General features: G+C 33.8%; 1 protein-coding gene across 1 annotated transcript; it reads left to right on the forward strand.

Moving 5' to 3' along the window:
• The first annotated feature begins 321 nt into the window (after positions 1-321).
• Positions 322-22,997, forward strand: smad7 (SMAD family member 7). The gene is made up of 4 exons (XM_073824342.1): positions 322-1,440; positions 2,727-2,780; positions 9,802-9,873; positions 22,077-22,997. Exons 1-4 carry the CDS (start codon positions 966-968, stop codon positions 22,613-22,615), a joined length of 1,140 nt encoding a protein of 379 aa, XP_073680443.1. The 5' UTR covers positions 322-965; the 3' UTR covers positions 22,616-22,997.
• Positions 22,998-27,887: the final 4,890 nt, after the last annotated feature.

Below are 27,887 nucleotides of genomic sequence, written 5' to 3' on the forward strand. Positions count from 1 at the left end.
GGTTCATTGTTAATGTGAATTTACCTGTGCGCCTGGCGCCAGTGTGTGTGTGTGTGTGTGTGTGTGTGTGTGTGTGTGTGTGTGTGTGTGTGTGTGTGTTTCCTTAAATGAGTCTCCACAGAACAACAGCACAAACACACGATTTTAATTCCATCTGTTACACTGAAACTTTATAAACTCTGTGTCCGATGTGTCAGTCTGATGGTACATGTTACTTTGTTTTATGTTTGCGCAACACAATCACTTTTTCCTGCCTGTTCTTTTTTTTTTTTTTTTTTAAAGCGACAGGGTGTCTAGACAATCACATGACCCCCAACGCGCCAATGAGAGACACGCACACACAGAGCGAGCGAGAGAGAGAGAGATGGAGAGAGAGAGACAGCGAGCGACACACAGGCGTCTGATCTTGATCTCGTTCTCAGTTCTTTTAGTTCTTCATCGACTCTCTCGCGTCTCGCACGACTAGGAAACTTCCCGCATATTTTACGATCTGGAGACGGATATTTGTGGATATTTCGAGCGTATACAAACCGTACCGTGCGAATTGTCTTTAGGGAACGCGAGGGGCTTTCTTTCAGCGGGGTCTGATGTGGATTTATCGACTGGTGTCAGCTCGAACCGAGCTGCAGATTTGATGTCAAACGAAAAAACGGCAGATTAATAATCCCGATTCCAAACGACCGCTGTGGATTAAGACCGAACTCATGGTTTCTAATGGATCTGTTCGGATGATTGCGCATTGAAGTCGTTTCCAGCTGTCCAGACAGTCGTTCTTAAGCTTTTCCTTTTTGGATTCCGGTTGGTGAAATATTAAAAGTCTGGCGTATGAAACGGATCGCGTCCGCTTCTCCTGCTCGCCGTTTCTCCGCCGTCTGCTCTGCGCCTGTGGATTCGGACCTCCGGATCTTCATGACTTGCGGACAAAATGGCCGTTTTGTAGCCGGGGAACCCTCTTGTCGTCCCGCATGTTCAGGACCAAACGAACGGGGCTCGTCCGGCGACTCTGGAGGAGCCGCGCGCCCGTGGAGGGCGACGGGGACGCGGACACCGGTACGCGCGGTGGCGGCGGCGGCACCGCGGGCTGCTGCCTCGGGAAACCGGGCGCCAGTAAACCGAACCCCGGCACCGAGGCCGAACTGAAAGCGCTGACGTACTCGATCCTGAAGAAGATCAAGGAGAAGCAGCTGGAGGTGCTCTTGCAAGCGGTCGAGTCCCGCGGGGGAGCGCGGAGCCCCTGCCTGCTCTTGCCCGGCAAAGTGGACGCCAGGCTGGGTCAACAGTCGTACCCGCTGCCGCTGCTGCTCTACAAGGTGTTCCGGTGGCCGGACCTCCGGCATTCCTCGGAATTAAAGAGACTTTCGTGCTGTGAATCTTACGGGAAAATCAACCCGGAGCTCGTGTGCTGCAACCCGCATCATATGAGCAGACTGTGCGAGCTCGGTACGAATCTTTCTCCTCTCACTTATTTTTATGTGCTAAATCAGCTGGATTTCTCTCCTACGCGGGGAAAAACATATAGAGGCTCATTCTGGCTTTTCTATACAAGAACAAGTATAGAGTGCTCATGTAGGACTGCAGTAACATTCACATAACAGTGGCGTTTTGTGGCATATAATTACAGCTCAGTGCTTAGAACAGAATGGAGGAGAAAAGAATATAGGGGATTTGAACTAAAATTATTCTTGGTGTTGTTTCAACTAAACCTATTTTGGCTCATGTGAGCCTGGAGCACAAAACCAGTCTTAAGTAGTACAGGTATATTTGTAGCAATAGCCAGTTATGCCAAAAATCATTAGGATATTAACTAAAGATCATGTTTCATGAAGATATTTCGTGCATTTTCTACCAAAAATATATTAAAACTTAATTTTTGATTAGTAATATGCATTGCTAAGAACTTAATTTCCGCAACTTTAAAGGTGGTTTTCTCAATATTTTGATATTTTTAAACCCTCAGATTCCAGAATTTCAAATATTGTTATTTATTCAGCTTTCAGATGATGTATAAATCTCAATTTGAAGAAAACAAAACAAAACAAGATCCTTATGACTGGTTTTGTGGTTGAGGGTCACATATATGCAGAATATCAAATAAACTGAATCTTTGCTCATATAGTAGCCTTTCTAGTAGTTTTTGTGGAATATATTCTTCAAACATTGACTTTTTATTCTGTTAAATATATAACCTCTGCAGTATGGTGTAAACCTAAACATAAGCACATATATGTGCTCTGCTTGGTAGTTTTTCAATAGCTTAGTCAACTTATTCATCAAATAAGTGGCATCCTATGAGCCACTGATTATAATTATTATTCTTATACAGTGATGAATGTTGTGTTTCCATGTGGATAAATGTAACAGACTTTTCAGCTGGACCTCCAGCCAGTCTGTGGTTGTTCATGTGAAACCCGCCGGAGGCCCCAGTGTTCAGTGAAGTTAGTTTGCAGTGATAGTGTGTGTGTGTGTGTGTGTGTGTGTGTGTGTGTGTGTGTGTGTGTGTGTGTGTGTGTGTGTGTGTGTGTGTGTGTGTGTGTGTGTGTGTGTGTGTGTGTGTGTGTGTGTGTGTGTGTGTGGAGTCTGGCGCCAGGCGGCCGTGTGTTTATCAGAGCTGTCCTGCATGTAACCCTCAGCACTACACAAACACTTTTCCCAGAGAATGCCAGGCCTTATCATCAGCCCACATCTCCACTCACGGCCTCTCTCTCTCTCTCTTTCTTTTCCTCCAGAATCCCCCCCACCCCCGTACTCAAGATATCCCACCGATTTTCTTAAACCACCTGGTAAGTTGAAGTTTCATCTTAAATTTGAGCAGATGTGGAGTCTTTCAAAAGTTTAAAGTTGTTTGCAATGAAGTTTTGTTGCGTGTTTACTATGGTAAATCTCACCATTTAAATAAAGTCCCACTGATTTTCTTAAACCACGTTAAAAGTTGAAGTTTCGTCTTAAATTTAAGATGTTTAGGAATATGTTTTTGCACATTTACTACGGTAATTCCATGGTGTTTTTACCATTTAAATGCAATCTCTTAGATTTTCTTAAACTACCTTGTAAGCTGAAGACTCATCTAAATCAATTTGAAGTCTTCAAAAAGTGTAATTTGACTTGCAAATAGCTTGCAATTAAGGTTTTTGCACATTTACTATAGTAATACCATGGTATTCTTGCCATTTTAAATACCATCCCACCAATTTTCTTAAAATAACTTGGTATGTTTAAGTTAAAACTTAAATTTAAGCAGTTTTGGAATCTTAAAAGTTCAGTTTGACTTAAAAACTGCTTGCAATTAGTTTTTTTTTGCACATTTACTATAGTAAAACCATGGCTTTCTTACAATTTAAATGCGATCTCTTAGATGTCCTTAAACCACCTTGTAATTTGAAGATTTATCGTACATTTAAACAACTGTGAAGTCTTCAAAAAGTTAAATTTACTTACAAATAGCTTGCAATTGGGGCTTTTGCACATTTACTATAGTAACACCATGGTATTCTGGTGATTTAAATGCCATCTCATCAATTCTCATAAGCCGCTAAGTAAGTTTAAGTTTCATCTTAAATTTAAGAAGATGTGAAGTCTTCAAAAAGTTCAATGACTTACAAATATCTTGAATTTAAGGTTTTTGCACATTTACTATAGTAATACCATGATATTCTTACAATTTAAATACCATCTCTTAGATTTTAAACAAATGTGCAGTCTTCAAAAATTTATTTTTGACTTACAAATATCTTGCAATTGAGGTTTTTGCACATTTACTATAGTAAAACCATGGTATTCTGGCCATTTAAATCAATTTTCTTAAACCACATGGTAGGTTTAAGTTTTAATCTTAAATGTAAGAAGATGTGGAGTCTAAAAAGTTTTTGTTTGAGTTAAAAATGGCTTGCATTGGAGATTTACTATGGTAAAGTTTCATCTTAAATTTAAGCTGATGTGGAGTCATTTGCAACGACGTTTTGGACATTTACAATGGTGTTTTTACCATGTAAACACTATGTTACATGAATATGGTAATCATTTAGTACCCTGCTATATGTAATGATACTATTTTGTAAATCTTAGTACATTTGCTTGGTTGTTTAGACGTTGTACCATTAAGATAGTAATCATTTTGTGGTATACTTGAGCATATCTACCATAGTATTGAATGATTACCATACTTAAATACCACTTAGATGCTTTGATCTCCAAAGCACTAGTAATTGAAGTAAATGCATAAATAGCACAGTATATGAATATGGTAATGATTCATTGTGTAATAGATGTTACATTTGGCTGCGTTCTGTTTGCAAGGAGTTCGGAAACGTGGATCACATAAAGGAAAAGCTACGGGAGCTGATTTATCTGCCGAATTAATCTGAGGTTTTAGGAGTGTCGCTTTGCGTCTTTCCTCTGTGCGTTTGCTTTCTCTCTACCCATAGGCTCCTAAGCATGTCCTGTATATTCGCTTCAGATAAGCGTGTTGTGTTTGGCAGCGTCCCGGATGAGGTTTCCTGCCGATCGGCCCCGTAAAGATCCTTCTCGATCCCCTGCCAAAACTGCTCAGTTGAACAGTATCACTTACGCATTGAGAAATTCATCCGAGTGCCTGTTTCGAAATCTTTCTTTTAGCCCAAATTTTGTCTCGATAATGTTTATAGTTACTTTTGTGTGTGTGTGTGTGTGTGTGGGAACGACTCTACGCTGACTGACATTGGCTCTCGCTCATTGAGTCATTCTTCTTTTATGAATCAGTTTGGGGTTTTGGAGCGACTGAGAGAGAAAGCAAGAATGTGAACGAGAAAAGGCGCCGCGGTGGAGAACAGGAAAGCCAGTTTGGGGAGGACATTTCCTGTGAGGACACACACACACACACACACACACATATATATATATATATACACACACACTTCCATTAGTTGCGTTGGGCTCTTGGACGCGAGACAGAGAACAATAGAAGAGGGCCGATTTTCTCAGACTGAAAGAGAGAGTGACGCTGAACGCTGGGAGGAAGTTATTCGTTGCTTGTTCGAGTGTGTGTTGGGAGACAGTCTGTCAGTGGTTTAGGGCGACTGTCACACGTTCACGCGTTGTGCGACGGAAAGGCCGTTGATGCAGGCGAATTTGCATATCAATCATTATAAGCTCTTAGACACAAACGTTCACACTTGTAATGACAAAGAAAGCAAAGTTTCGTCAATAACTAGTGACTTGTGGGCGGAAGAGATTGTGGTTGTCATTTTAGATCTCGTCTGATTTGAGACTTGAAGACGTTTGTGTCTTTTATTGTAATTATTGTGAGAATGTGATTTTCTTAAACCACGTTAAAAGTTGAAGTTTCATCTTAAATTGAAGCAGTTTTGGAATCTTTAAAAAGTTTAGTTTGGCTTAAAAACTGCTTGCAATTACATTTTTTGCACATTTACTATCGGAATACCATGGTATTCTTACCATTTAATTATCATACCATTGATTTTCTTGAACTATCTTAACAGTTGAAGTTTCATCTTAAATTGAAGCAGTTTTGGAATCTTTAAAAAGTTTAGTTTGGCTTAAAAACTGCTTGCAATTACATTTTTTGCACATTTACTATCGGAATACCATGGTATTCTTACCATTTAATTATCATACCATTGATTTTCTTGAACTATCTTAACAGTTGAAGTTTCATCTTAAATTGAAGCAGTTTTGGAATCTTTAAAACGTTAAGTTTGGCTTAAAAACTGCTTGCAATTACATTTCTTTGCACATTTACTATCGGAATACCATGGTATTCTTACCATTTAATTACCATCCCATTGATTTTCTTGAACTATATTAACAGTTGAAGTTTCATCTTAAATTGAAGCAGTTTTGGAATCTTTAAAAAGTTTAGTTTGGCTTAAAAACTGCTTGCAATTACATTTTTTGCACATTTACTATCGGAATACCATGGTATTCTTACCATTCAATTACCATCCCATTGATTTTCTTGAACTATATTAACAGTTGAAGTTTCATCTTAAATTGAAGCAGTTTTGGAATCTTTAAAAAGTTTAGTTTGGCTTAAAAACTGCTTGCAATTACATTTCTTTGCACATTTATTATAGGAATACCATGGTATTCTCACCATTTAAATCCCATCCTTGTAAGCTGAAGATTCATCTTATATTAAACCAATTTGAAGGCTTCAAAAAGTGTAATTTGACTTACAAATATCTTGCAATTAAGGTTTTTGCACATTTACTATAGGAAAACCATGGTTTTCTTACTATTTTAAATACAATCTCTTAGATTTTCTTAAACCACCTTGTACGATGAAGATTGATCTTACATTTAAACAAATGTGAAGTCTTCAAAAAGTTCAATTCGACTTACAAATAGCTTGCATTTACGGTTTTTGCACATTTACTATAGTAATTCCATGGTATTCTTACCATTTAAATGCCACCTCTTTTTTTTTAAACCACCTTGTAAGCTGAAGATTACATTTTAACAAATGTGAAGTCTTCAAAAATATCTTGCAATTAAGGTTTTTGCACATTTACTATAGTAATACCATGATGTCTTGAAGACATTTGGGTCTCTGAAGACTGTAGTTATTGTGAGAAACTTGTGCTTGTTATGGATTGAATGGTTTCAAACTGCTGGAAAATGAATCATGGCATGTTGGAAGCTGCTGCTTGATCCCACATCTTTTCCTCGCTCATTCGCTCTCTCTCTTTGTGGTCAGGTTCAGGTTTGACCGTGTGTCTCATTAGACTGACCACAGCTCAGGGAAAGTATCCAGCTTCCAAAGTTGCTTCCGAAAGTGACACCGTTTCACGGTTCGCACTCGCAAATTGGCTAATTTTCGGAAATAATCTTTAATGCTGAACTTAAAAACTCATCATCCTCACACATGGTAGGATGTCACCATGGTATACATCCAAAAACCCATGGTAAATCAATGATATGTCTTATGGGTCAGTGGAAATTCATCTAGAGCAGGGATTTCCAGACTTTTTGGATATTGGTGAATGGTAACATGACTTGAAGGCAAACAAATAAAATATTTAAACTTTTTTTTAATTTAATTTAATTTTTGTTTTTTCATCACCTCATGAACCTCCAGTTTGGGAAACCAACTTATTTGTAGCAATAACCAAAGTACATTGTATTTTTGTGTCTTTTATGCCAAAAATCATTAGGATATTAAGTAAAGATCATGTTCCATGAACATATTTTGTAAATTTCCTACCACAAACGTATTAAAACTTAATTTTTGATTAGTAATATGCATTGCTAAGAGCTTCATTTGGACAACTTTAAAGGCAATTTTCTCAGTATTTAGATTTTTTGCACCCTCAGATTTCAGATTTTCAAATAGTTGTATCTTGGGCCAATTTTGGGCCAAATTAAATAGAAAGCTTATTTATTCAGCTTACAATGTTAAAATCTTGTCATGATGCTGGTTTATGTAAAGGCATTGATTTAGTCCTAAATTTAGTCTGGAAAATCTAGCCAAAACAAAGCTAATTTGATGAGAAGTCTTGTGAAATGTGGTAAAAACTTGTGGCGTGCCATTGAAAACCTGTTACTTTTGCTATTTAAACAAAGTTTCTGGCTTCTTTTCTTTGTTGGCATGAACCAAGTGTTAGCGAAACTGCTCCGAATCGAATTTATGATTATATTTACCACAAATCACCATGTAACCAGTTCTTGATTTGTTTTAGAAAACAGTTTCATTGTGTTTAACATGCTAGTTTGTGTAAAAACATTGAAGAAAATTGCTTGGGATTTGGAAAAGTACTTCAGGTTAGCATTAGCCTGTTTCTTTAGAAACCTGAAGTTTTTGGCTTTTTTATGATTATATTTACCATAAATCACCATGTAACTTGTTGTTGATCTGTTTTGAGAAACTGTTTAATTGTGTCTAACATGCTAGTTCATGTAAAGATGTTGAAATTGATTATTTACAAGGAAATGATTCATGTTTAACCACAATTTCAGTCAATGCCTTTAGCAAAAGGTAATTAGATGAAAAAGTCTTGTTAAAGATAGTAAGGCTAATGCTAACTTTTTGAGGTGTTTTCAAAATCCAAAGCTTGGGATTTGAAAAAGCTGAATGGATTGCTTACTAAAAAAAAATTCTTGTTTAACTCCAAATTCAATGCCTTTAGCAAAACCCAGCACAAACATTTAAAACCAATTCGATGAGATGTTAGAACAGTTGGAAAAGTTTTGGTTTTCCTTTAGAAACCTGACATTTTTGGCTGTTTTCTTTGTCAGCATAAACCATGTGCTGGCTAAACCTCTCCAAATCAGATCTAGGATTACTTTTAACATATTTTACCATGGTAGTTCTTGAACCATCCTCTTTGGGAGACGTTCAGCTTTCATTGTAGCCAGCTATGAGGTTTTTTTATATTCAAAAATAAAATGTCAAGCTCTCTGAATGATTATTTAGCCGTTTAAACCACCTCATATCACATGAGTGTTTGCAATTCATGTTGCTGCGAGAAGCTAGCGCAGTGAACTGGGCTTGAGAGCGCGGGTGCAGCCTTCGTTTGTTGCCAGATCCACCTATTATACGTGGTTTTTGACTCGTTTTTCCAATTTAGTGTGACGCTTTGGGACGTTTATAAAGTGCAAAGTTGAACGTTAGTGTTAGTGATATATATTTACAAAACACAAGCTTTGAACTTATTTCGGATATCTTTTTCTTTCTTTTTGTAATTGCTTGTTTTTCGTAGCAATATCTGGCAACATTGTACATTCATTAAAAAAAAGCTTATAGACAATCTATAACTTAATACCACAATCGGTAAGACAAACGCACTGATCATCGTTAATATCTGAAAGAAATGTGTAACACTATCAAAAACAATAGCATAATACAAATCTGTTTGTTACAGATGAAATGGGCTTCTATGCCAAATAACGTTAACGTTACTGGCCAGCAGGAAGACGTCTCATGCTCTTTAGTTAACCTTAAGTCATCAAAAAACATGAATTAAAGCAGTGTTTCTCAACTGGTGGGTCGCGGAGTGTGCAGTCAAAGAAACAAACGTAATTCAGTTTTTTTCTGACGCTAGACTATTTTGAAAGACGTGCGTGAAAGCGGTTGACTCTTCTATCAGTACTTGAGAAAAACGCTTTTTCCTCATTCAGTATCTACGGTCAAATGAGATGTTGTCAAGTTTTATGTCAGTGTCATTATTCTAACGTTATTTTTACAACTTGTTATAAAATAAATTCCCTCACCTAAAAAAAACAAACAAAAAAAAACATTCCAGTCCTGTCAGTCATACTGCCTTCAATTCCATGCGCAAATTTACCATGGTAACAGACCTTATTAGTGCATTTGTGGGTGTTATTATAGCACAATTCTTAACACCTTACTTCGGACCTCACTAATTTTCAAACCCTGGTTTCGGCCTTGATTGTGACTGACGTACTTTCTCCAGCATTTGTTTGATCACAGTAACTCCAGGAAACTGACGTTAGCTCCGAACATATGGAGGCAATATTCCAGCCCCGTTTATTAAAGGGTTAACATGAAAGAGGGAGCGACAGGGTGTTTTTCCTGTCTGCTCGCACGCCAATTAGAAAATTTACTGTACAGTTTTCAAGGCTGCTGCTATTTCCTGACTAGCTCGTTGTTTTGGACTTGATGGAGTATATCCTGCTAAACAGTGTATTCCTATTAGAGCTTTCTTGGCACAGAGTTCCACCTCAGAACACTATTTATTTCGCATGACAGAAAAGTAGAAGATTTGGTCCGATTTGCCCTAAAAAAATTAGGAGCTGGGCGGGTCTTATGACTTTGTGATTGACAGCTGTCGCTCTGTTTCTTCGCAGATTCTCCAGGTTCTGTGCCTGCTTCCACTGAAACTGGAGGAACGGCGTATTCGGCCCCTATGGGGTTCTCAGGTAAGAACTCAAGACCATCCTTACCCTTCTGAACCTTTTTGTGTTGCTTTGTTGAATCCAAAACTGCTGTAAGAGAGAGTTGGAGACATGTTTCTTATATTGTCTTGTAAAAGTAGCGAACGGCACAGAAACGAGTGCTGAAGTCAACATGAAATCAAAATGGGCCAGTTTTATTTCCTTACTGCACATTCCTGATCTTATCGTGCACATTATTTCCAAAGAACAGCCATTTGTCTTTGTAATCTTTCATCAAAATGTTGTAACTTCCTCTGCACCTAAAAATACTTGCCTGATCCACTGATGTCTGCAAGGCCATGCAGTCTATGGGATGATACTAGTCTACTATGCAGGCATTGTTTTACCAATCTAAATCTGTAAATCGGTTTGATCTAAAATGCATCACAGTGCAGAAAAGGCATTCTGTTTGTATTCTGTTTAGCATTGCATTTTCTGTTTTCCTTTTAAGTTTTAGCGTGTGCTTTTGTCAATTTTAATAGTTTTTGGTATATTTATGTCATATTTGTTTATTTTTGGTAATTTTATTTGTTAATTGGCATTTGCATTTCTATTTTGTTGTCATTTGTATTATAGTACATTAATAAAAATAACAAAAGCAATACATTAAAATTAGAAATGTTTTTTAAATACTTTGCTTTTATCATTTTTATTTGTGTTTTCTTTTTTTTAATAATCAGCTTAAACTAAAACTCATTTTAGTTCAGCTAGTATCCAAGGCAACATTTTTTTATTTTATTTATATTTTTATCTAATATTTTATTTTACTTATTTTTAATACTTAATAATTTAACAATAACAACATTTATTTCAGCTAGTTGCCAAGTTTTCAATATTATTTTATTTTATTTTATTATTTATGTTTTGGCTTTATTTCGATTAACTAAAATGATTTAATGCTTTTACTTGAAGTCAACAATAACAACAATTATTTTAGTCGGTTGCCAAGTTTTCAATCAGTTTATTTTATTTTATTTTATTTTAAATAGTTTAATTTTATTTAATAATAACAATGCTGATTTTGTGTAAACTTATTTATTTCAGTTAGTTGCCAAGTTTTTAATATTTTATTTTATTTTATTTATGTTTTGGCTTTATTTTGATTAGCTAAAACGATTTAATACTTTGAAATAATTGTTGTTATTGTTAACTTTAAGTAAAAGTATTAAAAACAATTATAGTTCATCCAAATAAAGCCAAAACATAAAATAAAATAAAATAAAATAAAAAATATTGTTAACTTTAAGTTAGTTGCCAAGCAATTAATCTAATAATTTATTTTATTTTATTATTTTATTTTAAATAGTTTCATTTTATTTAACAATAACAAGTCTTCATTTTATTTTATTTTTATTTTATTGTGAATAGTTTAATTTTAACAATAACAACACACATTTTTTGTTAACGTATTTATTTCAGTTAGTTGGCAAGTTTTTAATCTAATATTTTATTTTATTTATTTAATTTAATTTAATTTAATTTAATTTGATTTGATTTGATTTGATTATTTTATTTCAGCTAACAATACCAACACTGGTTTCATGTTGACTTTAGACTGTAAACGCAGGTAAATTGCGTGTGTTTCTGAATGTTGTCTATAATCTGCTGTCATTTAGTAGACTAAACCTGGTCGATGGTCCCGTCCTGAGCTCTAAACGCGTGCAAACAGCGGCGATAGTGTTTACGAGAGACCCTGAGAGAGCGAGAGAGGGGTTGGTTTGGTCTAGGCCGGGTTCCTGCGTACAGATGGTTCTCATTACAGTGACTTTAAAGAGTTTTTATGATGGTGTTTAATTCAGCGCTGGGCGGAGTGAGTGAGTGTGCATGTATGTGTGTGTGTGTGTGTGTGTGTGTGTGTGAAGGGTCTTTAGATGGGTTTTCAGATAAGGACAGCTAAATGATGGAAGCTTTACATAAACACATGTTAAAGTATAGCTCTCTGCTTGTGTGTGTGTGTGTGTGTGTGTGTGTGTGTGTGTGTGTGTGTGTGTGTGTGTGTGTGTGTGTGTGTGTGTGTGTGTGTGTGTGTGTGTGTGTGTGTGTGTGTGTGTGTGTGTGTGTGTGTGTGTGTGTGTGTGTGTGTGTGTGTGTGTGTGTGTGTGTGTGTGTCTCCCTTTCTCTGGCCTCCACCGGCATTTGTTTCATGTTTCTTGTTTGTGTGTGTGGGATGAAAGATGGAGCGCTTCAGTCCCGAACAGACGCCTCCTCCCGATTTACATTTTTGACTGATTGTGTCCCGCTTTCGTTCAGAGGTGTGTTTTTCCTGCTGAAATGAGTGAATGAAGCTCAGAGGGGGGAGGAGGAAAAGTTTGAGGCAGAGGAAGAAAAGTCGGGCACACAGGAAACACACTCCCAATGAAAGCGTCTCTCTGACCTCCTAATTCACTCTAGACATCAGAGACAGACAGGTAGAGAGATCTGGAGACGCTACGTAACATGCTTCAATTTAAACGCTGTGTGTGTTTGGGATTATTGAATGAGAGTCTGAGCGCTGTTTGTCCTGGTTAGTCTGAATTAAGAGTTAACCTTGATTTGGCGGAAAGGCTTCCTGTGCTCACAGACAGATAAAGATTTTCCTTACCTTTCTGTGTCTTGTTTTTTATTTATTTATTTTTATTTTAATCCTTTAAATATAACCATTTTTAAATTATTGTTTATTTTAGTGTTGTCATTTTTAATTTTAGTTTTAGTAATTTAAAGAGCTTTTTTGGTTATATATATATATATATATACTGATTTTTTTTTTTCACATTTATTTTATTTTAAGTATAACTACTAAATTATTATTTTTTTTTTCTTTAAATTTTACTTTTAGTAATTTCATGACTTTTTTGGTTTTGTAATATTTATTAATATATTTTTAATACTTTAACAAACTTGTTTTAAGTTGTCTGCCAACATTCTAATTTAAGTTTACATTTTTAAATTAAATTTTAAATTTTAGTACTTAAACAGAAACCTATTTTATGTCAGATAGTTGCCAAGGCAACATTCTAATCTAAGTTTAAATTTTTAAATTTAACTTTGAATATATCAACTTAAACCCTTTTTTTTTGTCAGGCAGTTTCCAAGGCAACATTCTAATTTAAGTTTAAGTTTTTAAATTCAAATGTTAGTACTTCAACTTAAAATTTTATGTCAGATAGCTGCCAAGGCAACATTTATATTAAATATTATTGCTTGCAATGTGGACAAAAATGGCTTGATTTTGGAAAAATCTCATCCGATCCACAATCAGGCCTTTCTAAACGTCCCTTGAATGTCTGTTGGGCCCTCAGATCCTCTAATCCCCCCTTAAGGGGCCTAAACGTTGTTACCGTGACAACCTCGCGCCTCATTCCAGGGTTGTTTGGGTTAGCCAAGGAGGAAAGGGCAGCACAGGAAATGACATCATGCCTCGGAGGAAAAAGCCTTGAGTCTTGGGTCGGGCCTCCCGGGCGCCTCCGCCGAGCGGAAAGAAAACATTACGAGAAAATGACACAAAGCAGCTACTTGAACGTCCAGAGCGACTTCATTGACGACATGTTTTGAACTGTGAGCGCTTTGTTGTGCTTTTCGCTCGTTACCGGCCACTTCCTCTTCCACCGAGCTTGGAATTTGACTTGGGCTCTTCATCCATTTCAAAACAAGGGTAGAAGAGGAACGCAGAGGAAGAAAGGCAGTACAGACGCCCTCAGGATCCAGACACCTCAGTCACAAACATTTTCTTAAACCGCAATCTAATCGCTTAACTAAACACACAGACAGACGGGATGTTTTCTCACGCACAAACGTGATCCCTTCATTCAGAAAGTCTTTCTCCGTCTCCGGTCCGACTGGCTGCTTGATTGCGATGAACAATTGAACATCTTATTATAATTATTTACCGTCTAAACAACAATAAAACAACAAGACAGGCGTCTCCGCTTGACGGGCTCAACTGGTTGTCTAAACTGGGGTCTGGAAGTGAGTGCTGCTGGGTACGTCTGGGAAAAAAAAATGGTTTTAGTAATTTTATGTGCATTTTTTAGTTTTATATATAAACATTTCTATAAACTTAATTAATTAATTAAATAAGATATATATTTATATTTATTATTATTATTATTATTATTATTATTAATAAAAACAGAAGAACAGGCTGAAATAATAAAAATATTTAAATGAATAATAAAAATACAAATAGAATACAATGAATAGTTAATGTTAAATAAATAAGAATAAAATAAACAAAAATAAAAGCAAAATAAAATAAATAAAAAAATAAGATAAATACATAAGGCTTTTTACATAAATGAATGAGAATATGATTAAAATAAAAAATAAGTTAAATAAATAAAAAATAGTTTCAAATAAATACATTAAAAAAACTAGTAAATGTTTGGTTTAAAATGTATAATGAGGTTAAAATAAATACAGTTAGATAAAAAAAATGAGGTTAAGATAAATACATAAATAAAAATTAATTAAAATAAAAAAATAAGATAAATAAAAAATTTTATTAAAATAAAGGCATTAAAATTAGGTTAAAACTGACTAAAATAGATTAAAATATATAAATAATAAGGTTAAAATAATTACAATTAGATGACAATAAAATATATTAAATAAATAAATTAATTAACATTGGATTAAAATAAAAAAAGGATACAATAAATAAAACAATTGTTATTATAAACAAAAAAAAACATTTAGAATAAAATAAATTAAAATCTGATTAAAATAAAGAAAAATAGAATATAATAAATAAATAAAAATATGATTATAATAATTAAAAAAATGGTTAAAATAAATGTAAATAAGAATATTAGAATAAATAAAAAAGATTCAACAAAGATTAAAATAAATGAATAATAATCTGATTAATATAAGTAAAAATTAGAATGAATAAACTGTGTATAAAATAGTTTAAAAAAACAGATAGAATAATTAAATACAATTTTAATTCAAATAATTAAGTAAAACTGTTTAGTACTATACCGAGTAGAAAAACAACATCATAATACATGCACAATAACTAAATATTTTCCAACTAATATTTGGGGCTCTGTGGAATGTAAAAGATCGAAAAGTCCTGTTGTGAAGTTGTGCACGGACACAATCACACGTATCTGGTTCCCACACTGATTGTTAACATCCTGAATTCAGAACAATGGCTCTAGTTATTCCGATGATCGTCATATCATCTTTCATGAAATCATAGGTGTGACTCCAGATTTAGGCGTTGTGGCTTTTTATTGGTGGAGAGAGTTAAACGGCTGACCTTTGACCTCATAATCAACATGATGTGATAAACCGCTTCCTTTAACCCGACGCTCCCACAGCGAGAGTACAGTGTACGACCTGTGCGTTGTAAAATCCGAGCCGTCTGATCCACGTATTAGTGCACAATGGAGGACGACGTGAAGTATTTCCTGTGTGTTGCAGGTTTTCCTGACTCTCTGTGTGTGTTATGCAATGGCTCTCAGTCTAATTGCCAGTTTCCTTTATTGACTTCCAAACAAAGAAGCTGCCAAACATTTGTCTGTCCGTCCGTCTGTCCGTCTGCGTGTCTCTCGGTGGAGCGCGTGTGAGATTGTTGTTATGATAGCGTCGCCTGAGGAAAAAGATAATATTTATAGAGCTGTAACTGACACACAGACATCAGAGAAGTTGCCTCCGGGTTTGTTTGTTTAGTTGGTATTTTGCATGACGAGTCCCAAATGTCTGCCAGTTGTGTGCAGTCGTTTCGTCCGGACACGAATGGGAACGTTAATGGGAATGCTTTTAGCTGTGCAGTTTGCAGTTCAGATCGTGACCAGAAGAGGCGCTGTGGAGAGAACAAAGAACGGTTTTCGTTTATAGCTAGTCACAACTTTGAAAGATTAAATATTAGTAAATAAATGTTAAATATTAGTGTTGTACCTTTGCAGTTGCACTGTAAACTAAAAATTATTATTATTGTTACAGCAAAATGTTATAATAGTATTATTTTTCTTTACATTTTTACGTAGTAAAGTAGAAATAATAATCACAATATTTTACAGTGAAATATAATAACAATAATGTTTCATATTTTGTTTAAAATTTTAGTAGTAATAATCACAATAATGTGTTTTAAAATATTAAAGTCTTTAAAAATGTGTTATTGATGATAATAATAATAATTTTTAAATACAGTTTTTATTTTACAGTGAAATATTACAATAGTAGTTTAGTTTTAGATTTTTATTTAGTAATAATAACAATAATAACATTTTAAACAATGCTTTCATGAAATATTTTAATGTTTTTATTCTTAAAAACAGTTTTTTTATTTTTCAGTAAAAAGTTACAATAGTAATGTTTTTTTTATTTTGTTACATTTTTACTAATATTTATAATAATATATATTTTTTAAATCTCCATTTTTATATTTACAGTGAAATATTACAATATTTTAACAGTATTTCTAATAATAATAAACACAGTAACTATTTTTCTTAAATATTCATTTTTAATTTTACATTAAAATGTAATGTAGTAATGTTCCTTATTTTGTTTAATATTTTTAATTAGTAATAATAACAATTATTATTATTATTTTTAAATATAAAAATTTTATTTTACAGTGAAATATTACAATAGTAATGTTTCACTTTTTTGTTTAAAATATTTTTATTAATAATAACAAGAATTATTTTTAAATACTTATTTTTTATTTTACAGTGAATATTACAATAGTAATGTTTTTTATTTTGTTAACATTATGTAGTGTAATAATCATAATCATGTTTGTCTTAAATACTCATTTTATTTAGTAAAAATAATAATCGCAGTAAGCAATATTATTCTTAAATACTCAATTTTGTTTAATTTTATTTAGCAATAATAATTGTAATAATTTTTTTACAGTGAATATTAGAATAATAATCTTTCCTATTTTGTTTAATATTTTAATTTACTACTAATAATCGTAATAATAAAAATATTTTATATTTTTCACCGTCAAATATTATAATAGTAATGTTTCCTATTTTGTTAAATCATTTTATTTAGCAAAGAAGCGTAATAATTAATAACAATAATTGTACAGCCGAACAAAAAAAACACAGCAAACCTGAAAAAAAAAACATGCATTTAGATTTGCTTAAATATTTTTTTGCATCTGTTTGCATACTTGAGTTTCTGGCGTCTGAAGAGTTCACATAACTCATGTTGAACGTCTTTGTGTGTTGTCGTCATCGTCGGTTTAGGGTTAGGTTTAGGCCCCTAACCTCTGACCCCTGACCTGACGGAGCGTCCTCCAGCAGGCGTGCCGCTCGCTCAATTCACGTCCACACGCCGTCAGCGGATAAGAGCGCCGGCTGGTCGTAAAAGAGGCCGTCGCCTCCCGTGAACCTCAGCCAGACGAGAGACGATCAATAAAAACACCGACTTCCCCCCAGTGTGTGTGTGTGTGTGTGTGTGTGTGTGTGTGTGTGTGGAGACAGACAGAAATAATCATTAACTTCTCCAGACTGCTGAGTGACTCGCGTCTCTGTGTGTGTGTGTGTGATTCCATTAGATGTCCAGACACTTTCTGCTGTGTTTTTTTGGTTCGTTTGATGTACAAAGTGACTGTTTAAAAAGCTGAGTCTCCTTAAATGGAAAAACTTTGCCCGGTGTATGTTGAAAACGCCTCTCTCTCTCTCTCTCTCTCTCTCTGTGTGTGTGTGTGTGTGTGTGTGTGTGTGTGTGTGTGTGTGTGTGTGTGTGTGTGTGTGTGTGTGTGTGTGTGTGTGTGTGTGTGTGTGTGTGTGTGTGTGTGTGTGTGTGTGTGTGTGTGTGTTTGGTATTTGAGCGCTCAGACCAAAGGGAGCCAGTGTGGACAGAGGAAGGATGGTTTGTTACCTGAGGCAGTAAAGCTCTAAATGGAGATTTGACTTCAGCTCAACCACAAACAAAGACTCTGAGTGTGTGTGTGTGTGTGAGAGAGAGAGAGGAGTCGTTTTGTCCCCTCTAGAAGAGAAAGAAAGAATGGAACTGCTTGGGGGGAAGGGAGAGAGAGAGAGAAAGAGAGAGAGGTTTAAAATGGCCCTATAAAAGCTTTATTTATTTATTTATTTGCCAAAATCTGTTTTTATTTATTTATTTACTTTTTTTTTCTTTTTTTTTTAAAGTTGTAGTTGTTCTGGATTTGATTTAATTTTTCTCTAAAATTCTGTTTTGTTTGTTTGTTTATACATTTCATGCTTTGTTTGAATTTTTTTGTATTCCATTCTATTTTTCTTTAAACTTCTGTTTTGTTTGTTTGTTTACAAATTCCATGCTTTTTTTTTCCTGGATTCTATTCAATTTTTTTCCCTAAAATTCTGTTTTGTTTGTTTGTTTACAAATTCCATGCTTTTTATTTTTTCTAGATTCCATTCAATTTTTCTCTAAAATTCTATTTAGTTGGTTTGTTTACGAATTTCATGCTTTTTGTTTTTATTTTTTTATGGATTTCATTCTATTTTTCTTTGAAATTCATTTTTTGTTTGCTTGTTTACCAATTTAATGCTTTGTTTTATTTTTTCTGGATTCTATTCTATTTTTCTCTAAAATTCTATTTTGTTTGTTTGCTTGTTTACAAATTTAATCCTTTGTTTTATTTTATTTTCTCTAAAATTCTGTTTTGTTAGTTTGTTCACAAATTTAGTGCTTTTGTATTTCATTCTATTTTTTATTCTGTTTTGTTTATTTTTTTAGTTTACAAACGTCATGCTTTGTTGTATTTTTTCTAAATTTCATTCTATTTTTTCTCTAAAATTCTATTTATTTGTTTGTTTAATCTAGTGTTTTCTGCTTTATTTTTTAATATTCTGCTTAATTTAATATTCTATTTCATTGTTTCCAAATTCCTTGTTTTCAGTTTCAACTTTTCTGGATGCCTTTTTAAATTGTTTAATTAAATTTTTAGCCATTAAACAGCATGGCCATCCAATTAAATTTTTCAAACTTAATATAATACATCATAATAAAAATAAAACCTACTTCTTTACTCTATAAATTAAAACTTTGACATAAAAAAAATCTTGATTGTGATATTTTTTACCATATTAATGTTAAAAATAATATAATAAAATTCTAAAATTAATATTTTTTTATTTTATTTTTTATTTTGGCAGTTTGTCATGAAAACCTTTGAGTTTCTGTGCAATAACTACGCTCTAGTCTCAAGCGTTTGGACTAATAGAGTTCAGGATGTCAACTGAAGGCTTGAGGCTGTAGAAGACATGAGGTGTGTGTGTGTGTGTGTGTGTGTGTCATGTTGCACGCTCTATTTCAGGACACTCTCTGCGTCTGGCTGTCACCATGTCATTCGGGGTGACACTGTGGTCATCCAACCGACCGACACCGAGACGCCACTCACACACGCCAGCAAATCCATAACCTATACGCACAAAACCGTTCACACGCACACACACACAAGAACCTTTGCAGTTGTGTGTGTCTGTTTGAATAAACACATTGTGCTGTCTAAACACACACACAGACAAACTCAGAGGTCTGTTTGATGTATAATTTGTGTGTATGCATGCATGTTTGTGTGTTACTCAGGTTTGCTTGCTGTTCACGATGTCGTCAGAGAGACTAGTCAACTATTAAGACTGAAATAGCATCAGTCTGGCACATAGCAACCACACACACACTAAACATTAAACAGCTAGTTGTGTGTTGGTATAATGACTCCTCTATATAATCCATGTAATCGTAAACAGGAAGTAGACACTGTTCTGTACTATACTTCAGTGATGGTAATACTGTGAAATATTGATATTGCTGTGGTATTTACACTATGTAATTTGATTGCTGATATGAATGTCAATTGTGTTTTATGCTCACCAAGGCTGCATTTGTTTGATTAAAAATGCAGTAAAAATGACAAAATTATGAAAACATTTTACAATTTATAATAACCATGTTCCATTTGAATATATTTCAAAATTAAATTTATTTTCAAGATCAAATCTGCATTTTTCAGCATCATTATTACAGTTTTCAGTCACATGACACCATCACTGCACTATGGTACTACCACAGTCTACTCAAGATATTTTCAGACGCAGAAAGTGGCATGATTCAGTAATAGTGTTGTTTTAATACATACCTTGATGCAGTTTGATTACTATATGCACATACAATGCTACTTAAGCTCTTAATGGTACTGCCATGGTTACATAGCCAAACAAGCATGTTTGTAAGGGTTGTAATGACTGCTCTACCTACTCTAGTCATCAACATAGTCTGGGCTGGTGCGTAATTAACTATACTGCTAAATTACGGCCTACTCACCCGATCTGAGATTAAAGAGAGACTGTACTTACTGTAGACAGACAAAGAGTCAAGATGACTAAGGAACTAAAAGCAAAAACGTTGCGCAAAGAATGAAAATTGTGTTTAATGTATGGAGGATATGGACCAGAGATTTCATGTAGGCGGAGCTAAATTGCATACGTGTCATTGCATTATTTTATATTTGGTGTGTCTTTTGGATTGTTACATCACAAAGCTCAGAATGGGCGTCGCCGGCGGATTTCTCCTATCGCTGTCAAAACTGCCGTTAGTTGGCGAGGGCAAGCACAATTGCAGATTTATTGTTGCGTTGACGTCAGAACATTGTTCGGGTTGGCGTACGGAACAGAGTCGGCCTAGACGAATGATAAGCAGTACTGCTAATGTAAACAAGCACTGGAGGCCAGTGGCGCTGCTCTGTGCGGGGCGGCAGATTCCTCACATTCCGTCGCTGCCTCTCGTGAATGCTGAAATTAAGGATGCAAGATATGTTTGGCAGAGCTCAGGAAGGTTTTCCTGGACAGGAGGCATGAGATAGTGTGAAAGTGTGTGTGTGTGTTTACTTTTTGTGCTGGTGTTCCCATCTAATCTAGTCTATTTGTCTCCTTCCTCAACAACACTGTTCGCTTTTGGAAACTCTAGTAAAGCCAGTTTATAATTGGTCTTACTGGTCCAAGCTGGTCTCAAACTATTGTTGCTCTTGATTTAAGCTTGGAAGACCATCTTGGTCAGGCTGAAAGAGCTTGAAGACCGCCTTGGACCAGCAAGTACCAATTAAACCACCTTGATCTGGTATCTTCTGGTTTTTCCAACAGGGATTCAGTGAAATGCACTCAGTAGGCACTTTGTTTACTTTTACTCTGTTGAAAACACTAGTAAAGCCAGTCTTACTGGTCCAAGTTGGTCCTAATCTAGTCTACATGGTTAATCAGTTGGTCTACCCATTGATTGTCTCAGTTTCAGCCTGGTAGACCATCTTGGTCAGGCTGGAAGAGATTGTAGACCACCTTGGACTAGCAAGTACCAGTTTGACCACCGTAATCTGGCATCTTCTAGTTTTACCAGTAGGGATTTAGTAAAATTCACTTTATGAAGTTAAATTGGCATGAATAATTGGTTCTTGTTGGAAAGTCTAGTGAAGCCAATATCTGATGATACTTTCTGGTCCACGTGGTTCATAATCTAGTCTAATCAGTTGGCCTACCCACTGGTAGTTATAGTTTCAGCCTGATAGACCATCTTGGTCAGGCCGGAAGAGCTTGTAGACCACTTTGAACCACCAAGTCCAAGGTAGTCTTCAATTTGACCGCCTTGATCTAGTATCTTCTGGTTTTTCCAAGCAGGGATTCAGTGAAGTTCACTTGATAAAGTTAAATTGGCATAAATAATCATTGGTTCCTGTTGGAAAGTCTAGTGAAGCCAATATCTGATGTTCTTACTGGTCCAAGTGGTTCATAATCTGGTCTAGATGGTTAATCAGTTGGCCCAATTGTTGTCTAAGTTTCAGCCTGGTAGAGGCCGAAAGCGCTTGTAAACCATCTTGGACCAGCAAGTACCAATTTGACCACCTTGATCTGGTATCTTCTAGTTTTTTCAGCAGGGATTCAATGAAGTTCAACTTGGTTTAATTAGCATAAACTGGTTCTTTCTCTTTCCTTTCTCATTAAACACTTAGTTCACTTTTACTTTTTTGGGAACTCTAGTAAAGCCAATTTCTAATGTTTCATACTGGTCCAAGTAGGTCATAATCTAGGTTAGATGTTTAATTAGTTTCCTACCCGTTGGTGGGCTTGGTTTTAACCTGGTAGACCAGTAAGTACCAGTTTGACGATGTTAATCTGAGATTTACTTGCTTTTCCAGCAGGGATTCAATGTTAACTTGATGAAGTCGCATTGGCATAATTAATAACCATGTCTTTCTTGTCTCTCTGCAGATTCCCTGGCTCTTCAGGAGCGTGGAGAGCAGCCTCACTGGTGTGTGGTGGCATACTGGGAGGAAAAGACCCGCGTTGGGCGCCTCTACTCCGTCCAGGAGCCATCTCTGGACATCTTCTATGACCTACCTCAGGGCACAGGCTTTTGCTTGGGCCAGCTCGCCTCCGACAACAAAAGTCAACTGGTGCAAATGGTTCGGGCCAAGATCGGCTACGGCATCCAGCTGAGCCGCGAACCCGACGGCGTGTGGGTGTATAACCGGAGTTGCTACCCTATATTCATCAAGTCAGCCACACTGGACAACCCTGACTCGCGTACGCTGCTGGTGCATAAAGTATTCCCCGGGTTCTCCATCAAGGCCTTCGACTTCGAGAAGGCGGGAAGCCTCCAGCGGCCTAACGACCATGAGTTCAGCCAGCAGCCGCGGACAGGCTTTACCGTACAGATCAGTTTCGTGAAGGGCTGGGGGCAGTGCTACACCAGACAGTTCATCAGCAGCTGCCCCTGCTGGCTGGAGGTTATATTCAATAACCGATAACAGCAAGCCCCGCCCCCTCACCTCACCACGCCCACCCCATTCCTTCATCGCCATGGAGACGGACTAGCCCTTACCTTTTATGGACTACGTTGTTTTTCGGTTTGGTTTTCGCGACAAGTTCTCCGGAGGATGTTTTACGAGAGAAATGTAAAACGGAAACTCACTTTGACTTGTTTAATAAATAACTAAGATTTAATTAAGTGAAATAAAAGCTAAAATGTATTTTATGTTAAATATAAATATATTATTACCTGTAAATACGAAGTTTTATATGCATTGTTATTTATGTATTGTGCAATGTGTTGATGAGAAAAAGAGATGCACTTTGCTTAATATAAATGCAAACAAAGAAATGCCAAAATAAAACAAAAAATACAGAATACAGCATTGATTTTGTGCTTATTTTGCTAATCCACTGGTAACTCTTCAGTAGTTTTAGTTTTGTCTTAATTTATATTTGTTAACCCACAAATTAAAAGACATTTTGTCCAGTTACAACTATAGAACACCCTTTTTCTTATGCTCAGCTCTAAAAAATTGTTTTATATATCATAAATTATTTTTAAATATATGTATATTTTTTTTTAATTTCTTTGTGGGTATGCTCAGCTCTAAAAAATTTTTTTTTTTTTAAGTTTTTGAATATTTTTAAATATATTTTTACATTATATTCATATTATGCATGTATGTGTTTATATATATATATATGCTTATTATTATTATTATTATTTAGAATCTTTAAAATAGTTCTACTAGCAATTGTGTAAGTTTTTATAATTTTTTTTTTACTTTTTGCATTTTTTTTTACTTACCCACAAATTAAAAGACATTTAGAATTACAGAAAAACACTTTTTCTTATGCTCAACTCTAAAATAGTTTTTCAAAATATTATATATATATATATATATATATATATATATATATATATATATATATATATATGTTTACTTATTATTATTTAGAATCTAGACATTTATTTCTATTAATCATAGAAAACCCTAAAATATATAAATATAATTTAAAAAAAAGAATTTTTATTTATTTATGTGTATGTGTATATATAAATAAAATTTATTTATTTTGTGGGTAAATAAAGCAAAAAAAAATTATTAAAGATTTATTAAATATTCCAAACTCCAGTAATCATGATCAACTCTAAAGATCATGGAAATTCATTGGTCAAAAGTGGTTCATGTGGACAGAAAATCTTCTTAAAGTCTCCCAACTTTAATGACCCACATTGCTCTTTAACTTCAGACTCACATTTTATTTCCATCTGTGTCATGTTTTAATATTTAATGAGGCTTCGTACACAATGTGGAAGAGTTTCTATGAGAGAAAATTCCCCCGGTCTAACTCGAATGCCCCGTGGGCCGCTTGTGTGCCAGGAACAGCAGGTCTCTGGGGGAGGGGAAGCGTCTGCGGGCCGTCTAGACGAGCGCCACACCTCCTCCTGCCGCTCCTGATATGGACGTCTGCTGGGGGGATTACGGCCATAAGCCTGCTCTGACCCGAGCGACCGGCCCTGAGAGACCTACATTCACCAGACCCAGATTCCCACACAGACCTGAGAGCCACAAAACAGATGGAGACAAACCGAGCCATTATTACATGTTAAAACATAAAATGTAGTTTTAGTCTTTCTCTGTGTCCGTGTGGCTCTCTTGGGTCGGTTTGGAGCGTGTTAGTGACCAAAGGGTATTCCTGGGTATTAGTGTCATGGTGGTGTCCTGGTCTCTGTAATCCAAACTCTCCTAATGCATCCAAAGCTTGTGCTGGCCAGGAAACCCGGACAGATGCTTCGACCCGACACCAATACGATGAGCTTATTTATTCCCCTTCTGATAAACAACTAACGCTACAAAGATACCAAACCATGAACATAACACCAGCTAATTACACCATGAACAAAGACGATGAGGAATAAATATGTTAAAATATTTGTAATCTTCAAAATCCTAATATTTTATTTTATTTTATTTTATATAATATTATTATATGTATATATATGTATGTATGTATATATATATATATATATATATATATATATATATATATATGTCCAATTTATATAAAATAAAATAAAATATTAGGATTTTGAAGATCTTCAGGCCTAGAAAACTGGAAATTGAATATATTTTGTGAAAATAAATATTTTAAACCTGTCCATTTTTTAAATACACCTAAAAATTAAAATAAAATAAAATAAAATAAAATAAAATAAAAAAAGTAAAATAAAATAAAACAAAACATTAGTATTTTGAAGATCTTTAGGTCTGGAAAAACGGAAATTGAATATATTTTGTGAAATGAAATATTTTCACAAAATATATAAAACTGGAAATTGAATATATTTTGTGAAAATAAATATTTTAAACCTGTTCTATTTCCGTATTAAAATAATAACATTAAATAAAATATATCGATTTTACAAATTCAAAATAAAAGTAAAACAATGGTCAAATTATATTATAAAATAAAATAAAATAATTAAAGTACACTGAAAATTAAATTAAATTAAAAAAAGTTTAAAAACCTACAAATAATTAAAAAAAACTTTCTGTATTAAAATAATAAAATAAAATTAAATATTTTTATTTTAGTGCAAAAATTCTAAATAAAAGTAAAACAATGGTCAGATTATATTTTACCCCAAAATAAAATAAAATAAAGTAACTTAAATTAAATTTAAAAATGTTTAAAAACCTACAAATAAAAGGTTTCTGTGTTAAAATAATAAAATAAAATATTTCAATTTTAGTGCAAAAAATCTAAATAAAAGTAAAACAATGGTCAGATTATATTTGACCCCAAAATAAAATTAAATTAAAAAATTAAAGTATACTGTACACTGAAAATTAAATTATTTTTTTCCTGATAGCATTTGTGAATGCAGGTATTATGAAATATTTTAAACCTGTCCTTGTTTTTATTCACCTACAAATTTAAGAAAAAGTTCTAATTCTGTATTAAAATAGTAAATAAAATAAAATAAAATAAAATAAAATATTTAGATTTTAGTGCAAACATTTTTTTTTTCTGATAGCATTTGTGAGTGCAAGTTTTATGAAATATTTTATACCTTGTTACTTGAATAAAAATTCACCTACAAATTTAAAAATAAATAAATCTATTTTTATATTAAAATAATAAACAAAATTGTTAAAAATTCTATTTCTGTATTAAAATGAAATAAAATATTAGGTTTTTGAAGAGCACTTTAGGCCTGGAAATTCAGAAATTCCTAACTTTTTGCTTACAATTTTTGATTTTTAAAGCAAGAATATGATGTGATTGATTTGCTAACTGGAGTTTCTGCCTTGAATTCAAAGTGAAACAGCTTTAGTGTGTTTATGGAGGGTCAAATCTCATGACTGCGGTAAGCAGATCAGTGTCTGAAGCCTCAGGACGGCTCGTCCACAAACACAATGGAGAAGCTTCTCGGCGCTGCCGGCTCGTCTCCTGCCCTGAGGAACGGCCGTTTGCCCCGGGACGGCATTATCCTGATAACTCAAGCCTCAGTAAACCACACACCCAGGCTCAACAGTTAATAGTTCAACCCCTCTTATCAACATAGAAAAGCATCTGATCATGGATGATTTAGAACTAAAGTTCTTTGTGAATATTAGAAGGTTTATAAAGTGACATCGGAATGGAAAATCAGTTTGGTTCTAATTGGAATCTTTATATTTTAGAGTCATTTTTGTTTGTTTATTTAGCTATCGAGCAATTAACTAACTTTAATGTCACATCAATATGTGAACACTTGTGGTTGCACTAAATTTAATTTAATCATACTTTGTTAATTACAAATAACGAGATTAGGGAAGAGTGAATTTAAAAATAGGAATCATTAACTTTATGCAAAATATTTGCTATTTATATTTGCAGAATAGCCCTATACAAATTAAACAGGTTAAAAGGAAAAACGTGCATTATGAATGATAATAAACTTTTACACTGTATACACTAGATGATAATATGAATTTATGTAACATATATGTATGGTGGTCAGCATTTTGAGTGAATTTTATGAAAATGTGAAATGTTCAGATTGTACTTGATCCCAAAATAAAATAAAATAAAATAAAGTACACTGTACAATAAATTAAATTAAATTCTTATTTTTTTGGCAAGACATCATCCATTAATTCTACAGACATTTTGTTAACTTTAAAATACAACTCAATGAAGTGAAAAAAAAAATCAAAATAGAGGTAAAACAATGTTCACATCATATATCTTAAAAATAAATAAATAAAAAAGTACACTGTACACTGAAATTTAATTTAAAAAATATGATTGTTAATTTTCTGCCATTATCCATTAATTTTATAGACATTTTGTTAACTCTAAAATACAACTCAATGATGTGCAAAAACTCAAAATAAAAGTAAAACAATGTTCAGATTATATTTGACCCCAAAATAAAATAAAATAAAATAAAATAAAGTACACTGTACAATAAATTAAATTAAATTCTTATTTTTTTGGCAAGACATCATCCATTAATTCTACAGACATTTTGTTAACTTTAAAATACAACTCAATGAAGTGAAAAAAAAATCAAAATAGAGGTAAAACAATGTTCACATCATATATCTTAAAAATAAATAAATAAAAAAGTACACTGTACAGTTAAATAATTAGTTAAATATAACATTTATTATTTATTATTAACATTTTAAATTAAATTAACTTCTTTTTTTGACAGGACATCATCCATTAATTCTACAGACATGTTGTTAACCTTAACTCAATGTAGTGAAAAGATTCAAAATAGAGGTAAAACAATATTCACATATCTGTCCAATAAATATGAATAAATATGAATAAATAAATAAATAAATAAATAATAAAAGTACACTGTACAGTTAAATAATTAAATCAAATATAAAAAATGTAATTAAATATTACTTTAAATTAAACTTTTTCTTTTATTTTATTTTATGCCAGAACATTATCCATTCATTTTACAGACAAATCAATGAAGTGCGACTGAAAAAATTAAATTAAATTAAATTAAATTAAATTAAATTAAATTAAATTAAATTAAATTAAATTAAACTGTTATTTTTCTTGGCAGGACATTAGCCATTAATTCTACAGACATTTTGTTAACTTTAAAATACAATTTGATGAAGTGCAAAAATTCAAAATAAAATAAAATAAAATAATTAAAGGGATAGTTCACCCAAAAAATGAAAATTTGATGTTTATCTGCTTATCCCCAGGGCATCCAAGATGTAGGTGACTTTGTTTCTTCAGAGG

The sequence above is a fragment of the Garra rufa genome, chromosome 19, assembly GCF_049309525.1.
Source record: "Garra rufa chromosome 19, GarRuf1.0, whole genome shotgun sequence".
Classification (NCBI taxonomy): Eukaryota; Metazoa; Chordata; class Actinopteri; order Cypriniformes; family Cyprinidae; genus Garra; species Garra rufa.

Coding starts and splice junctions, on each gene's coding strand:
- smad7 (XM_073824342.1), top strand. CDS start 966: ATGTTCAGGACCAAACGAACGGGGCTCGTCCGGCGACTCTGGAGGAGC. Junction 1,441..2,726: donor GAGCAGACTGTGCGAGCTCG/GTACGAATCTTT, acceptor CTTTTCCTCCAG/AATCCCCCCCACCCCCGTAC. Junction 2,781..9,801: donor CGATTTTCTTAAACCACCTG/GTAAGTTGAAGT, acceptor GTTTCTTCGCAG/ATTCTCCAGGTTCTGTGCCT.